Below are 16,524 nucleotides of genomic sequence, written 5' to 3'. Positions count from 1 at the left end.
TAAAATAGATTCCTGGCTCATTCAGGTGAACAGACACATCATAAAATGTGTGAATACATAACACTGGTTTCTTGCAAACAACTTTGAAATTTACATGCTAGCCAGTAGAAACCAAGGCCATTTGCAAAAAGTGAAAATTGCTAATGTGCATTTATTTTTAGAAGTGAAAAATCAATGGAAAGTTAATGGAGTCGTTAAATAGCAAATACTTCCTTAGCGTATCTAGAATATCTCTGGAAATCACATTAATATAATGAGCTGTTGGGATCCCTTTAGAATTGTGCATATCAAACCAGTTTGCAGCATGCAAGTCACTAAGTGGGGCAGGAAGGATAAAGCAATGAAAAAGAACTAAAAGGTACTGTGGTTTAGTAGAAAAGAGATCAGACGAACAGGAAGGCATATAAAACTTTTACAGGGTGTGGTCCACAAATCAACTGTGCTGTATAGCACTGCAGTACACAACACTGTGTTCTGCTTATTACTCTTCCTTTTCTCCCTTATTATAACCAGGCACAATAAGGATCCAGATACCACATGGCCCAGCATTCATAAAACAGCCTTCGACACTAACTGTGAGTGGTGGAAGCTGCTGCAATGACCCTTGGCAGGCCTGGCCATCTTCTGATCCACAACTGCTCTGTTATATCATAGCTGTGGGCTGGGTTGTGTCCCCACTCTGACTTAAACTTTTGAGTTTTCTGAGACCTGGCTCGCCGCTAACAGTCTTCTACGTTAATACATATTGACACCAGAGAGGCACCTTCACTGTATTCTTTTGGGTGCCTGTTAAAGACATTTTGTTTAGGCAAACCTCCCCATATACTGTATGTAGAATGTTGATGTGTGTTTTAACATATTTTATCACTGATTTTGATTTTTTTAAAAAATGTTTTAAATAGTTGCTTTTAACCATCTTTACCAATAATTTTATTGTTTTATTCTTTTTGTAAACTGCTTTAAGTTTTTTTAAAACAATCAAGAGGTGTGTAAATTTTATGAAATAAATAAATGCAAAACAACACAAGACAGAATTTAAAAAATTACTAAGACAAAAAACCCCACCTTTTTAAAAACACATCACACACAAAGGGATATTTTCATGAAAGCACCACTCTAAAGAAAAAAAGAGTTTCACCAAACGACTATATAGGACATGCAGCAGTCAATTCAATTAGCTATAGTTAGCAACATCACAGTTTTCTACATACAACCTAGGAAAGTAGGGGTAGCAACCAAAACAGGTGGATACATGGGAAGGACAGGAGACGACCATGCTTACACCAAATCCCATATTTCTTCAGACCTCAAATATGTTTTCAACAATGGCGAAACTTTAGGCGATCACAGAGTTGGGATAACAACAATTCCATCTATAAAACTCATTTCAGGGTTATACCTACTGCCCACTGCCCCATCCACATCATTACAACAGAACATAGGATATGGCATAACTATGCACTCAATCACAACCCATAAGACTTGTCTATAAACTCCCCAACAAAGGCCATAACTCAGATGACAAAGCATTTGGCATGGGGCTATATCTCTCTGGCCTCACATATCATGAACACTTAGAGCACACAAAGAAGAATTCTGGCAATGGAATCCATAGAGAAAGGGAACTTTACATACAAAGGGAGCACTTGGCACAAACAGCTAGACCTCTCATGACACACAAATAGATGGCTGCCACTACTATTTGGCAAGGGGAAAGTGATAAATGATTAGGCCTGCTATCTAGTGTGGCTAGTCTACCAGGCCAAATGGCAGGGGAGGGTTGATCACAATGGTTGCCAAAAGGGCTGGTTGGTCTATACATGAATTAGGCTACCGTCTCACATAGCACACCTTGATTAGCACAGAAACGACTCTCTCTCTCTGGGACACTGTGTGTTGGGAACTCTCTTCCAGGAGGCGCTCCTCTCCCAGATTAAACCAGGAACCTCCTGCATGTAACATCTGAGCTGTTCCACAGAGCTATGCCTCATTCTGCAGCCATGGTCATCCTGGTTTATGTATTGGTCATATTGCAGCTGAGACATTTCTCCATGAATGTCATATTACGTATCTGCCTTCAGTTGACTGCTGTGACTGAAGAAGTTGGGTGCTTCTTTGTGGAGTTTGTGGTGTGACCCAAAGTCCTGGCAGCTTCCTATTGTTTGTCTCTGACATGATTGCTGCTGGCTAGAAATGCCAAAGCTGAGTGGGACTTCTTGGCATTCCCTATGGTGGGCCTTGAAATCCAACCTGTTTGCATGCCCCATGCCCTATGCACTGAGTTTTGGGGAAGCTATCCCACAGGGGGTATGTTTGTGGCTTTCTTTGCTGCACGCCCCAGTTTTCTGCCTGGCAAAAAGCTCCTTTCTCCCCACTTTCCACAGAAAGATTTCTGAACTCTTTCGGCAGGCCTCCATCCAAAACATCTACTGTAAAGGGAGACTGTGTCCTATACGACTTTGTTTGTGGTATGCAGTCGAAAAGCTTCAAATGTGGGTGGTGTGACTCAAACCCCTTCCTGCGGGGCTTTTATGGTCCTGCTGTTGACTCAGCAGTGAGAGCTTGTGGAGTGCAGGAGTGGGGATGTTGCTGTGGCATCATGGAGGGGGGAGGCTGGCAAGCTTTCCCTGTGACTGAATGCATTGTTTCCATCTACAGTATATCTGGCCATCATGAAGGCAATGCCATAATGTTGTCACATTCACTCCATGACACTGCCGCAACATCCCTGCACCAGTCAATATGGGGGGGTTGTAAGCAGTGCTCCTATGCACATAGTGGTTGTCACTGTTGTTCCATTCTGTTCTTTGGGGAGTTGTGTCTTTTCTTCCTCCTGTTCTGGATCAGGAAAGGATATGGCAGGCACTGTCCTGCTGCTGCAGCGGCTTATATCCTCCCTGCACCCCACGCCATCCGGCATAATTGGACCATACTTGGAGTAATGGCTTGCTTGGTTAGTCATCGTATTCAGCTACTCACAACTTGTAAACACTGTAGCTAATATTGCATTCAGAATATCTAGCTATTCTCTAGTCTTCCTCTGCCAGACTGTTTAAACAGTGACTTAACTCCAAGTGTCACAACTGAGGAATGGCATAATGGCATAAATGACTCTTACAGCTTCCGGATAATACCTTGTTTAAACAAACCTTGTTTAAAGGAATGAAAATCATGAGTCAACATTCCCAACATGCCAAGTTTTAGGATTTTCTCAAACCAAAGTACTATTAAGCCCCAACAAAAATTCCAACGAAATCACGCCTTTATAAGGAATTGGTATTCATCAGTTCCAAAATATGAAAGAATAATGATCGCAAGTACCTGTTTGTCTTGTCTGGCATCTCGTTTTCGGTACAATACATTTTTTTGTCTCAGTTGTATGTGGGCATGGTTTGCCCTTTGTAGTAGGAAGTTGTAAGATTTCTCTTTTCCTCGTTTCATTCCCCCTTTTGAAACCGCACATTTTCCCTCTCTTCATGCATGGACTCCATGGGCTCCATTCACTAACTTTACAATGCACTGCAACAAAAATATGACATAAATTAAGTATGGCCTCTATAAATTTAAAGTGGAGACGCTATATGTAGTTTTTTGTTACACACACACACACACACATATCTTTAATAAAAAAAAATTTAAAGAAAGCAAGTAAGTATGGCCAAATAGCCCCAAATTTATGCAGAACTTACACAATATATTCTTTTCACACCTTGCACATCACATATTTAATCTACATGTGCGTCAGAGGTCTAGAGAAAATTAATCTTTATGATCTTGAATGTATGTTTTCTCAAAGGTTTGTTTCATATGAGGTGCTTGCTCAAATCAGAGTGTAAAAGCTAAGGGCAATTTCATGGAGTAGCACTGCCAACTTTTTCACTTTCGTCTGTTTCTGTGCCATTAGCAGCATTCTGATCCACAAACATTAGTAAATGGTAATGTTTGTCTCCATGCTGCAAAAAGCTTAACATAAGGATAGCCCTGCTAGATCAGGCCAAAGGCCCATCCGCCCCAGTATGCTATTCTCATAGTGGCCATCCAGAAGCCCATGAGAAACCCACAAGCAGATCCTGAGTGCGACAGCTCTCTCCCCACCTGTGATTCTCAGCAACTAGTATTCAGAGGCTTGCACAGTGGAGGTAGAACATAGGCATTGTGGGTAGTAGCCATTGTGACTAGTAGTTCATTGGTTGATGCAAGATCATCTGTTTGGGCCAGTTGGAAACCATCACCTAGCATGACACTGGGTTTTCAGTGCTGTTAAGTGAGACAACTTGAACAGCTTAGCAAATAGTTAGCTGCCAAACAAGTATTGTATCTGTCAGGGAACTGCCATCGGAAGGAAGGGAAGTGAAAGGGCTCACACAGGTTGGGAGAGACTCAGCAGCTGAAGAGGGAACCAGTAGGGGGAGAGGAGCTGGGCTGAGGGAAAGGGAGCTGGAGGGATGGCTCAGAGACACTTCCAGCGAAAACAGTGGGGAGGTTTCAGGACCTCCTGTAGGGACACCCACTCCTCGCCGGAAACTGTCACGCAGAGAGTCCAGAAGACGTGTTTCCGTTAAGGAGCTTTTATGTTGGAAGCGATTCCGAAAGCAACCACTGTCGGAATCTGCCAGCGACTGACGGAGCCATGTTTAAGGGGCTCCGTTACAGACAGAGGTTTGCAAACTTGACCAAACTCTGAGGGACTAGGATTTTACACACAAGCAGCTCATCGTCCCATCACAGCATTCCGACAGTCTTCGTGAGCAGCTTGTGCAGGAGAAGGCATCATGAGCAACCCAGCCGGAACCGGAGAAGCAGGAGCTGGAGCGGGTCCAAGCCTGGAAGAAAGGTACCGGGTGTTGGAGGTCCAGCTAGCGCTGCAGACGGCGAGGCTTGAGGAGAGGAGGGCTCAGGATGCAGACAAAAAGGGGAAAGACACCCAGCTCGTCAGAAAGGTACCAGGATTGGTGCAGAAGTTTGGGGGGGAGCCCAAAGACTATCATGGCTTTCGGACAGAGATGCAATATGCCCTCAATCTGCAGTTTGATGAATTCCCTGACGAGGAATCAAGAGTGGCTTTCGTGATTGGGCATCTTGAAAAGGGGGCGAGAGACTGGGTTAGACCCCTGATGGCAGCGAATAGTGACGTCCTAAAGGACACGATGAAGTTCTTTCGCGCCATGGATCTGATGTTTTCCAGCGATATTGAACAGGGAGTGGTCCGCAGACAGTTAATGGCTTGCAAACAGGGGAGCCGATCTGTCCGTGAGTACTGGACTGAATTCACCATGTTGATCCATAAATTGGGGTGGGATCTATCGGCGGAACCCATTCAAATGCTTTTTGAAGAAGGGCTTTCTTCGGCTGTGAAAGACGAACTTTCCCGGGCGCCCAGGGCGGAGTCTATGGACCAGCTGACCAAATCAGCGCTGACCATAGGAGCGCGCCAGGAGGCGAGAGCATTGGAGAGGCGGGAAGGGAAGGGGGAACGTTGGAAGGAGTTCCGCATTCCAGACATTCCAGAGCCAACTTTCCCGCCGGCAGAGCCGATGGAAATCGGAACAGCGCGCGCGCGCGCAGTTTCAAAGCCCAGTGAGGGGGGAAAGAAGGAGGGAAAAGGCGCCCGGAAATGCTATCTCTGCCAACAGCCAGGTCACTTTGCCAGAGTCTGCCCCCAGAGGAAGGAATGGCAAGGGATGGTAGGAGCTGTGGAGGGAAGAGAGGAAGAAATACCGAAGCAAGTAAAAGCCAACGCCTGGCTGCCACCGTCGGGGCACAGCAGTCAGGCCAAAGAGCAGTGAAAGTGCCCACGCCAGAATCTCCTAAACCCGCCCTAGTGATAGAAGTGGCGCTAGAGCTGCCAAACGGACACCCTCTAAAGATAAAGGCGCTGTTGGACTCAGGCAGCTCCTGCAATTTCATGAGCAAAGAGTTTGCAGCTGAACACCAGATACAGACGATCCCTTTAAGCAACCCCCTGCAGGTGACCACGATCGATGGCAGGGAGCTGTTGGGAGGAGAAGTCAGCTTGCAGACCGTCCCAATGATAATGAAGGTGGCAAGGCACACCGAACTGATAGCGTTTAATGTGGCCACCTTGGGAGGAGCTCCCATTATATTGGGGATGAGCTGGCTAGCGTTACATGATCCGCTGGTGGGCTGGCATCAGAGAGTGGTTTCTTTTGGTTCAGCACATTGCTTAGAACACTGCAAAGAGGGAAAGGGTTTGGCAGGGGCCCAAGCCACCCTAGCAGGGACTGAAGTAACGGAGAACGTGAAGGTACCACGACAATACGCAGATCTCCGCGACGTCTTCAGCGAAAGGGAAGCTGACCAATTACCCCCGCATAGACCCTTTGACTGTCAAATCAATTTACTCCCTGGGGCACAGCTCCCTGTAGGCAAGCTGTACGCCATGTCAGACAGAGAGATGCAGGAGCTAAGAGAGTTCATTGACAAGAACCTGAAGAGAGGGTTCATCAGAGAGTCCAGGGCGGTGGGGGGCAGCCCAGTGTTTTTTTGTGGATAAAAAAAACACGAACAAGCCGAGGCTTGTGTGTGACTTCAGGGCCTTAAATGCAGTGTCAGAACCAGTGGCTTTCCCTATGCCCAGGATTGACGACATTTTGACAAGGGTCAGGAAGGGAAAGATTTTTACTAAACTGGACCTAAGGGGGGCGTACAACCTGATACGAATAAGGAAGGGGGATGAATGGAAAACCACCATGTTCACCCCTTTGGGGGCATTTGAATATTTAGTTATGCCCTTCGGCCTACAAGGAGGCTCCGCGTGCTTTCAATCGTTTATGAACCACGTCCTGGGGCCTTTGCTTTACAAGAATTGTGTGGCCTTCTTAGACGACGTGTTGGTGTATTCTGAGAATGAGGAGCAGCATGTGAGAGACGTCAGAGAAGTGTTGAGCAGGCTGCAAGCCAACCAGCTGTGGGTGAAACTGGAGAAGTGTCAGTTTCATACCAAGGAGGTGGAATTCCTGGGGTATCGCCTGTCAGACAAGGGATTGGCCATGGATCCCGGCAAGGTCCAGGCGGTGCTGGAATGGAAAACACCCAAAACAAGGAAGGATGTGCAGAGGTTCCTAGGATTTGGGAACTTCTATCGTAAGTTCATCCGAAACTTTGCCCACCTGACGGCGCCCATTACGGACTGTCTCAGCAGTAAGAAGAAGTTCGTTTGGACTGAGGAGGCGGAGCGAGCATTTGAGGAACTAAAAAGGGCCTTCGCCTCGGAACAACAACTCCTGCATGTGGATTTACAAAAACCGATGAGAGTGGAAACTGACGCATCAGACAGAGCGATTGGGGCGGTGCTTCTGCAGCCAGGGAAGGAGGAGTCAGAGTGGAGACCGTGTGCCTTTTTTTCGCGAAAGCTGAACAAATCCGAGAGGAACTACACGGTGTATGACCGAGAACTACTAGCCATTCATGAGGCGTTCCGGAGATGGAGGCACCTGCTAATTGGCGCACAACATAAGGTGCAAGTGTGCACTGACCACAAGAACCTAGAGTATTGGAGGACGGCACGAGTGCTCAACCAACGGCAAGTGAGATGGGCCCAGGAGTTCTCCAAATTTAACTTTGAGATTTGTTACGTGCCAGGCCCAGAGAACATTAGGGCGGACGCTCTCTCACGCAAACCTGAATATTTGGAGGAGGAGGGAGCACCCGAAGAGAGACATGTCATTCCAGAGGACCGCTGGGTGTGTGGGGCGGCATTGGTGGGACAAAGAGAACTGGTAGAGGAAACAGAGAATGATGAATACGCCCAGAATAAGCTCAGAGGTCTTAGGGGTGAGGGAGAGGAACCAGGGGGTTTCGAGGAAAGAAATGGAGCTTTGTATTACAAAGGGGCACTGTATATCCCTGAAGGAGACTTAAGGGGGAGGGTACTCAAGCAGTTGCACGACAGCCCCACGGCGGGGCATTTTGGACAACACAAAACCATGTGGTTGGTCACCAGGGAATTTTGGTGGCCTAAGGTGAGGGAAGATGTACGGGAGTATGTAAGAGGGTGTGAGCAATGCCAGCGAGCCAAAGGGGAGAGGCGGGCACCGGCGGGGCTATTAGAACCCTTACCAACCCCAGAACGACCTTGGGAGGCAGTGTCGATAGATTTTATGACTGATCTGCCGAAGTCCAAGGGGAAAACAGCCATCATGGTGGTGGTAGACCTACTAACAAAGATGTGCCACTTTGTAGCCTGCTCGCATGCAGTCACGGCGGAAGAGACAGCGAAGTTATTTGTAGAACACATTTTTAGGTTGCACGGGGTGCCATTGAGGGTGGTCTCAGACCGAGGAAAACAATTTACTTCCAGGTTCTGGAGGAAGCTCATGAGCTTACTGCAGGTGGAGGTCAACTTTTCGACTGCCCGGCACCCTGAAACCAACGGGCAGGCGGAAAGAGCAAACGGGGTCCTCCAGCAATACCTGAGGTGTTATGTCAATGACAGAGAGAATGACTGGGTAGAAAAGTTGGCGCTGGCGGAATTTGCCTACAACAATGCCGAGAATGTGTCCACAGGGATGAGCCCCTTCTTGGCTAATTATGGGTGTCATCCCAGGGCTTTCCCAGGGGGAGAAGGGGAGAGATGGGGTGTCCCGGCAGCCGAGCATTTTGTAGAAGAAATGGAAGCAATCCATCGTCAGCTCCAACTCAACTTAGAAAGGGCGAAGGAAGAATACAAGAGGCAGGCAGACAAGAACCGAAGGGAAGGTGAAACCATAAGGGTGGGAGATAGGGTGTGGCTGTCAACCCAAGGGTTGCCGTTCAAAGGAGGTTGTAAGAAATTAAGACCCAGGAGATTGGGTCCCTTTGAGGTCATTCAACAGGTCAACCCAGTGGCTTTCAGGCTCCGGTTACCCAACCACATGAAACTGCACCCAGTATTTCACAGGTCGTTACTGTCACCGTATGAGGGGGGACGAGAAGGGATGGCCACTCGGGGACCGGTCATAGAAGAAAGGGAATGCAGCAGCCATGTGGCAGAAATCCTCGACGCCAGATGGAAGGGGGATCAGGTGGAGTATTTGGTAGCGTGGGAAGGAGAACCGGAGTCAGAAAACACTTGGGTAATGGCAGAAGATATCAATGACGAGGTATTGATAGAAACGTTCCATCAAAGGTTCCCAAGGAAACCTCAGCCTGTGGAGAGGTTCCGGAGGGAATACTTTGGGACCACCGATGAGGAGGAGGAGTTGGAAGGATTCTCGGAATCGGAAGGGGAAGGGGAGATGGACTCTGAGGAGGAGGAGTACTTCGAGACCAGGAACCGCAACAGGTGGAGAGAAGTGTTCGGGACATCGGAAGATGAAGGAAGTTCATTCCGGGGTTTTGCCTCCTCACCGCCCGTAGAGGAGGGGGCGAGAGGGGATGAAGGGGGCCCTGGAGGGGAGGTGGATGTCAGGGAACTGCCATCGGAAGGAAGGGAAGTGAAAGGGCTCACACAGGTTGGGAGAGACTCAGCAGCTGAAGAGGGAACCAGTAGGGGGAGAGGAGCTGGGCTGAGGGAAAGGGAGCTGGAGGGATGGCTCAGAGACACTTCCAGCGAAAACAGTGGGGAGGTTTCAGGACCTCCTGTAGGGACACCCACTCCTCGCCGGAAACTGTCACGCAGAGAGTCCAGAAGACGTGTTTCCGTTAAGGAGCTTTTATGTTGGAAGCGATTCCGAAAGCAACCACTGTCGGAATCTGCCAGCGACTGACGGAGCCATGTTTAAGGGGCTCCGTTACAGACAGAGGTTTGCAAACTTGACCAAACTCTGAGGGACTAGGATTTTACACACAAGCAGCTCATCGTCCCATCACAGTATCATTCAAGTATTTCAGATAAATGTAAGATGCAAGATTCAGCAACAGAGGTCCTACTACTAATGGTAACCTTATAGTGATGGCTTTAGCACATCAGTGTGATTAGACATAACTTGATATGTTCTGTACTCTTTGAGACATATTAACATGGGCTTTCAGAGGTGTGATTCTGTTAATTTGGTGAGAGTCACACCTGCTCGCAGCAGAAAGCTTGAATCAATATGCTAAGCATGTAATCTAGTAAACACAACTCCTAAGAAGAAAAAGCTTGAACTAAACGAATAGGCTTTCCTTGGAAAGTAGCACTGGCTGAATTGATTCCTATGTACAGATTTAGGCATTGGTCAAATAAACATGGTTCTTGCAGAATGAGGCCATTGAATGGATCCAAGTTGTGACCAGTCATCTCTGACTAAACACTTGCAATGCCTTATAGAGGATGTAGACATAAGTTCATGTGTCAAAATATAAATGCACACATAAAAAATAGATACACTTGAACTGTATGGAAGCACCGGGAGCATCCAGAGCAAAGGGGAAGAGAATGAACAGCAACCCTGTCTCTGTTGCTGCTTTTAAGAACTGCACCAGGAAATAATACACAGTGGGGCATGTGAGACAGATCATCTACTACAGGGTCCAAGAAATCTGATTGCCACTTCCTGCACTTGGCACTTTTGAGGAACTGGTTGCTGGTTGTAATAATAAACTGCGCCAGAAAGTTTTGTCATACCTGACTCTGGTTTATGTATTTTAACACAGGGGTGAGGAACATGTAGCACCCTCCCCCAGATGTTGCTCATTTCCCATAATGCCACACCACTGGCCATGCTGGCTGAGGCTGAAGGAAGTTGGGAGTTCAACAACATTCGTATTGAATTGTTATAAGTGGGTGTGATCTTCTATATTCTGCTTTTTTTCCAGCTTGTAAACCACATTGTGTATAGAAAGGTGGTATGCAAATCAAAAGTGAAATGAAATTAAAGCATCTGATGGGCCACTGGTTCCCCCCCCACACACATAAATATACATATACATCATATACATATACATATGCATATACATATTATATAGTGAGTTTAAAATGGCACAACTGTTAGAATTGAAAAAAAATGAATTATTTATTTGGGTTGTGGTATTATGTTTTGAAATGAATTGGTACTTTAGGATTTAATTCAAATGATGCAGCCCAGCTGCTCATGGTGGCAGTAGCAGAAAATCTAGGGAGGGGGCAGGACAACCAGGCTTCACCCCATTGTGAGTTCCAAGCTGGTACAGTGATCTTGATGAAGTCTGATGTTGGTGATCAATGTCTGTAAGACTGGCTTGGGATCCAGTGCATCCCATCCCACCATGCTTTTGAAACACTCAGTTTACTGTATTTCAACTAGGATCCGCTAGCAGGAATACTACCATACACCAGCAGGCCTCCACCATACTCATACAACCACAGAAAAAGTTATGACAACCATCATAACAAGTAAGTCCACAGAACACTCCCCCCAAAAAATCTTTCAAATGTCTACGAAGGTGGGAAACCCCTTTTCTGAAGTACAAACATTTTATTTGTGAATATTTCCCCGTTGCAAGATTTAAACTGCATGTCTAAGCAAAAACCAACAGAGACTATATTCCACAAATGGAAATGATGTACTGGGTACAGCTTTTTGGGACAGACAGCTTACTCACCAATATTGTTGCACTCCATAGTGTGATTGTTGGTTTCCAGCCAGTCAGGGCAGTTTCCAAGGCACTTTCCAAGGTGTAAGTAAAACCCATTTCTACACTTTGTGCAGAAATTTCTATTGAAGCAGGTTTCACAGTCAGCTTTACATTCTGAAGGGCGAGAAATAAGCAATTACTGCCATGTATACCATGATCTACTTAAGTTAGTGTGGTGCCATATACAAGACAGAGTTTGTATCCATTAGGGATCAGCAACTGAAGATGCTCGAGTCAACCCCATTGCAAGAAGAATCTGGCTGGAAGGACTGACAGTTATAGCTCTAGGCTGGCCCATGATCTTTCTGCTTCTCAATGTGGCTAGCCTATAAAGCTTGGTGCATACAGACAGAATCATTTTGAGTGGTTAAGCCTCTGTGGAAGCACACTCAACATACTATGTCCCATTGTATAATTTTCTATCCAGGATCAAGGTTCAAGGAAACAGGTCCTGCCACTTTGCAACCTCACAAAACCCATTACCCACATACTACCATAGTAGTTTTACATCTCTTTTAAAATGAGGCTTGTCTTAGATAAAAAACTTTCATCATTCCTACCATAATCATTAATAACAACACAACAAACATTTAAATATTATGCTACTTTATTTTATTTTTTAAATAGCAAGACAACCAGCCAACATATTGTACCCTAGGAGAGACCAATATTTAGCATTTTATTTTCACTGTGCATAGCCACTGCTTTCTCTCCCTTAGATAAACTCAAATAAACTGGATTCCTGGGCTGTACCAGTTTTTTCTAACATTGAGGGTTATGCTTAGCTACATTACTAACTTTAAGTTAAAAGGAGATCAGGAGAGGTGAAGGACAGGAGCTCCGTGGTGGAGACTGGGAATTTGGCTGGCCATCACTCAACTCTAAAGTAAATGGATGGTAAGTCATTGAGAGCCCCACTGCCCCCCCCCCCCAGGTTTGACAGAGAAGCAGGTGGTGTCAAGAAGAGAGCAACACAACAGAGGAGCCCATTGTCAGTGGACTATCTGATGGGGTAGCATTGGAATAGTGGCTCATATCCATGACAAGAGTTCACAAAACAGCATAAAAAGAGTAGCTGCAACTTTTCCTTCGACTTACTTTTACACTCATTTCTTTCTGGGTACCGTTGTCCATAATATCCATTGGGGCAGGATGAAAAACACATCCCTATCTCTCTAATTTGACTCCTCATCAGGAAAAAAAAGAGTCGAGGTTTACATGTTAAGCATCCATTGAACTGGGAACATGTTGCACATCCTTGGCAGTCTTGGCTCATATCGAGATTCACTAAGAAGAAAAGTAACACAAACAAACAAAGGGGAGTTAGCTAGATAACATCTCCGTAATCCATAAATCTTCTGCTGAAACCTCATTAGGGTTTTTGGGGTTTTTTTGCAGCTTGGAACCCCACATTTCACAAGGGGCATTATTTCTTTACTATGATTAATAGTATCACTCTCGTGCAAAATAAAGCTCTGCAATCCTTATGAAAAGAGAGAAAAACAACAAAATATACCAGCAGCCTGAACATATATATGTTTACTTGGAATAATATGTTATGCGCAATGAGGCTTACTTTCAAGGAAGTGTCTGTAGGATTGCAACCTCAAGAACATGTGCATGTTATTCAAAAGTCTTACTAAATTATATTCCTTCCAATAAGTTAACTAGACCTTACTCCCAAGTAAGTAGATTGAGGACTGGATCATTCTGTGATATTATGGCAAGTGGACAAAGCTGTATTGTAACTTTTGAATAAATATTTAAATTTTAAAAAGAGAGACTAATACAGCCTTAATCTTTATCCACTGATCCAGTAAGTTTGCCCCCCCAAAAAACTGTGCTCTAGGGAATTCTGTGTTTTGCAAAACCTTACTACTGAGAGGAACAATAATAGTAGATTATTATACTACTATTAAAACCATCAGTGTTACCTATTGCTTTCCTATATCTCATACTGTGGAGATGTTCAGATTGCAGTTTTACTTCATTTGAGGCAATGGTGAAGCCCAAAAGGCCTATCCAATGCCTTACGTAAACTGAACATGTGACCTAGAACATGCTGGAGTTTTATAACAGACACGAGGAAGAGTTCCTTCACAGAGGAGTCATTTTGAAAAGCAAAAATAGTCACAGTATAGAAAAAGTACAGTGGTACTTCGCAAGACGAATGCCTCGCAAGACGGAAAACTCGCAAAATGAAAGGGTTTTTGGTTTTTTGAGTTGCTTCGCAAGACGATTTTCCCTATGGGCTTGCTTTGCAAGACGGAAACGTCTTGCAAGTTTGTTTCCTTTTTCTTAAAACCGTTAATACAGTTGCGACTTGACTTCGAGGAGCAACTCATAGCACGCGGTGTGGTAGCCTTTTTTGAGGTTTTTGAAGACTTTGGTGATTTTTGAAGCTTTTCCAAAGCTTTTCCGACACCGTGCTTCGCAAGACGGAAAAAAACGCAAGACGAAAAAACTCGCGGAACGAATTAATTTCATCTTGCGAGGCACCACTGTAGCTTCATTTGCATTGACAACAGAGAAATCAAAGCAATATTATGCAGATGTGAATGCTGTATGTTGTTTTAAGAATATTTTAATTTTAAATTTAATTGTTTTGTAATTTGTTGTGTTTTGGCTTACTTATTTTATTGTTTGGTTCACCTGGTTTTTGCAATCTTGCTTTTGTTATTGCCTACGTAAAAAAAAAAATTGAACTAAGTTTGCAATCAGCTCTTTTTTAAAAAAAAATATTTTATTAAGGATTTTCTTGTTTTACAGAAGTGTAGTGCCTCGTATTTTTTTTTTTCATGTAACATTTTTACAAATCCGTTTCATTTGTTGAGGCATTAGGGGGAGAAGAAAAAGAAAGAAAAAAGAAAGGGGGGGTGGAGAGAGGGAAGATGGATGGGGGTGGGGTCGGGTGGCGGTGTTTCTATTATGTTTAATGTATGTAGAGTTTGGTGTCAGCGTTGCTTGTGTTGTTCACTTGTGTTCCTTTGGTGGTGAGAGAGGTTGGGGTTGGCCTAGGGTGTGATTGTTTGCTTGTGATTGGCTGTGGTGATCTTTGTTTTCATGTGTGAGTGAGGTGGGTGGGTGTTTTGGATCAGGTTAGCCATATTGATTTGTATGCTGTTGGTGGATTATTGTCATTGTCCTGTTGGGCTGTGTATGTGATAAAGGGGAGCCATACCGGGGTGAAGGCGTCTTCTTCTGTTTGTCCCCGTGTCAGTTTCAGTTTATTAGTTAATTTTTCTAGTAGGGCTGTTTCCCATACTATTTGGTACCATTGGTCCATGCTTACTCCTGACAGGTCTCTCCAGTGTCTGGTTATGGTGTTTCTGGCTGCTGAGAGCAGGTGGGTTATGAGTTCTTTGTGGTGTAAATGGGCATTGTTGTCTTGGAAGATCTTTTAGTAGGGCCAATTCTGGGGTGATGTCTATTACTTGCTTAGTTATTTTACATATTTCTTGTATGGCTGTTGTCCAGAATAGTTGGATTTTGGGACACTCCCACCAAATGTGGAGGTATGTGCCTGTGGAGATGCACCCTCTCCAGCATTTTGGTGAGGTTCCTGGGTGTATTAGCGCTAGTTTCCTTGGTGTTAGGTACCACCTGTAGGTGAGTTTCAGTGTGAGTTCTTTTCTTTTCGTTGATATGGATTTAAAGGGGGGTTTAGACCACATTCTGGTCCATTGAGTGGGGTTAATCTCATAGCCTATGTCATTCTCCCATTGTTTTTTGATTGCGTCTAGGGGATTTGCGGGATTTTGGAGTAGTATTTTGTATATTGCGGATACCGTCCCTTTACCGTTTCCCTTTGTTGTTAGGAGGAGGTTTTCGAAGGTTGTCAGGGGCCTAGTTGCTGCTGATTTTACTGTTGGGTTGTTTAAGAGGGCATGTAGTTGGTGTTGTGTTAACCAGGGCATTTGGGTGTCTTCTAGTTTGTCTTGTATTTCTTGTGTTGACAAGGGTTTGTTATTTTTATAAAAGTCTATTAGGCGATATAAGCCTTTGGTTCGCCAGGTTTTTATCTTGAGGTTTTGTGCGTTTGCAATCAGCTCTAAAACAATACTTGGTTCAACCAATCCAAGAAGAACATCACAAGCCATGAAAGAAGAAAAATCAATAAGAATAACCTATTGTCTTCTCCACATTGCATATGTATGCATAATCATCACCAATGAGACCTAAAAATGAGAAGGTTCAAATATGTATACTTTCTTCACTGTCCTTCTGAGCCTAAACAATTCTGAAGACTATATCACTGAAACTAAACTTACAAACGTTGCTGTTTAATATTGAAAACAGCGTTTTTGAAAAGCAATTTGTTCAGCTTCCAAGATATTGATCCACTTCAGCAATATAGAATTTCAATGTACAGTCATACCTCAGGTTAAATATGCTTCAGGTTGAGTGCTTTCGGGTTGCGCTCCATGGTGACCTGGAAGTAATGGAACACGTTACTTCCAGGTTCCGCCGTTCGTGCATGCGCAGACGGTCAAAATGATGTCACGCACATGCGCGGAAGCAGCGAATCGCGACCCACAGACGCAGGTTGCGATCCGAAATGGATCCCGTTCGTATCCAGAGGCACCACAGTATGGCATACAGTTTTCCAGTGGTTGACAATATGCTTATTGGTCTGTAATTCACTGGGTGCAATTTGGAGCCATTTAAACAAACTGGCACCACCACTGCTTTGAACCCACTAAGAGGGACATGGCCAGATTTAGCATTGTGGGTAAATAGTCTGGTGAGAGTTGTGACACACCAATCAGCATAAGAGTAGAGTAATTCAAATGGAATAAAAACTAAACTGGAGGTTGTCCAGGTTTAACTTGTGCTATAAAATTTAATATATCTGATTCCAATACAGGTTCCCAGTCTTGCAAAGATGTGACCATTTTGGATTTCCCAATACAAGTAAGTGCGATTTCCGACAATCTGTTTTCTCCAGATCGTGATATGGATCCAGGGGTTGGGTCAGGTTCAGATTGT

At 44.8% G+C, this 16,524-nt stretch overlaps 1 protein-coding gene across 1 annotated transcript in view; it reads right to left on the bottom strand.

Moving 5' to 3' along the window:
- Positions 1–16,524, bottom strand: part of RSPO3 (R-spondin 3) — a 65,184-nt gene that overhangs the window by 26,474 nt on the left and 22,186 nt on the right. Inside the window, exons 2-4 of the mRNA XM_080999758.1 lie at positions 12,634–12,822; positions 11,503–11,649; positions 3,322–3,519 (exon numbers count right to left, since the gene is read on the bottom strand). Coding sequence (XP_080855884.1) covers positions 3,322–3,519; positions 11,503–11,649; positions 12,634–12,822 — 534 coding nt within the window. The remainder of the gene's footprint in view (positions 1–3,321; positions 3,520–11,502; positions 11,650–12,633; positions 12,823–16,524) is intronic.

The sequence above is a fragment of the Podarcis pityusensis genome (assembly GCF_964106645.2).
Source record: "Podarcis pityusensis genome assembly, chromosome: 3".
In the NCBI taxonomy this organism is placed as follows: Eukaryota; Metazoa; Chordata; class Lepidosauria; order Squamata; family Lacertidae; genus Podarcis; species Podarcis pityusensis.
Note: the sequence above shows the minus strand (reverse complement) of the source record. Positions and strands in the feature narration are given on the sequence as shown.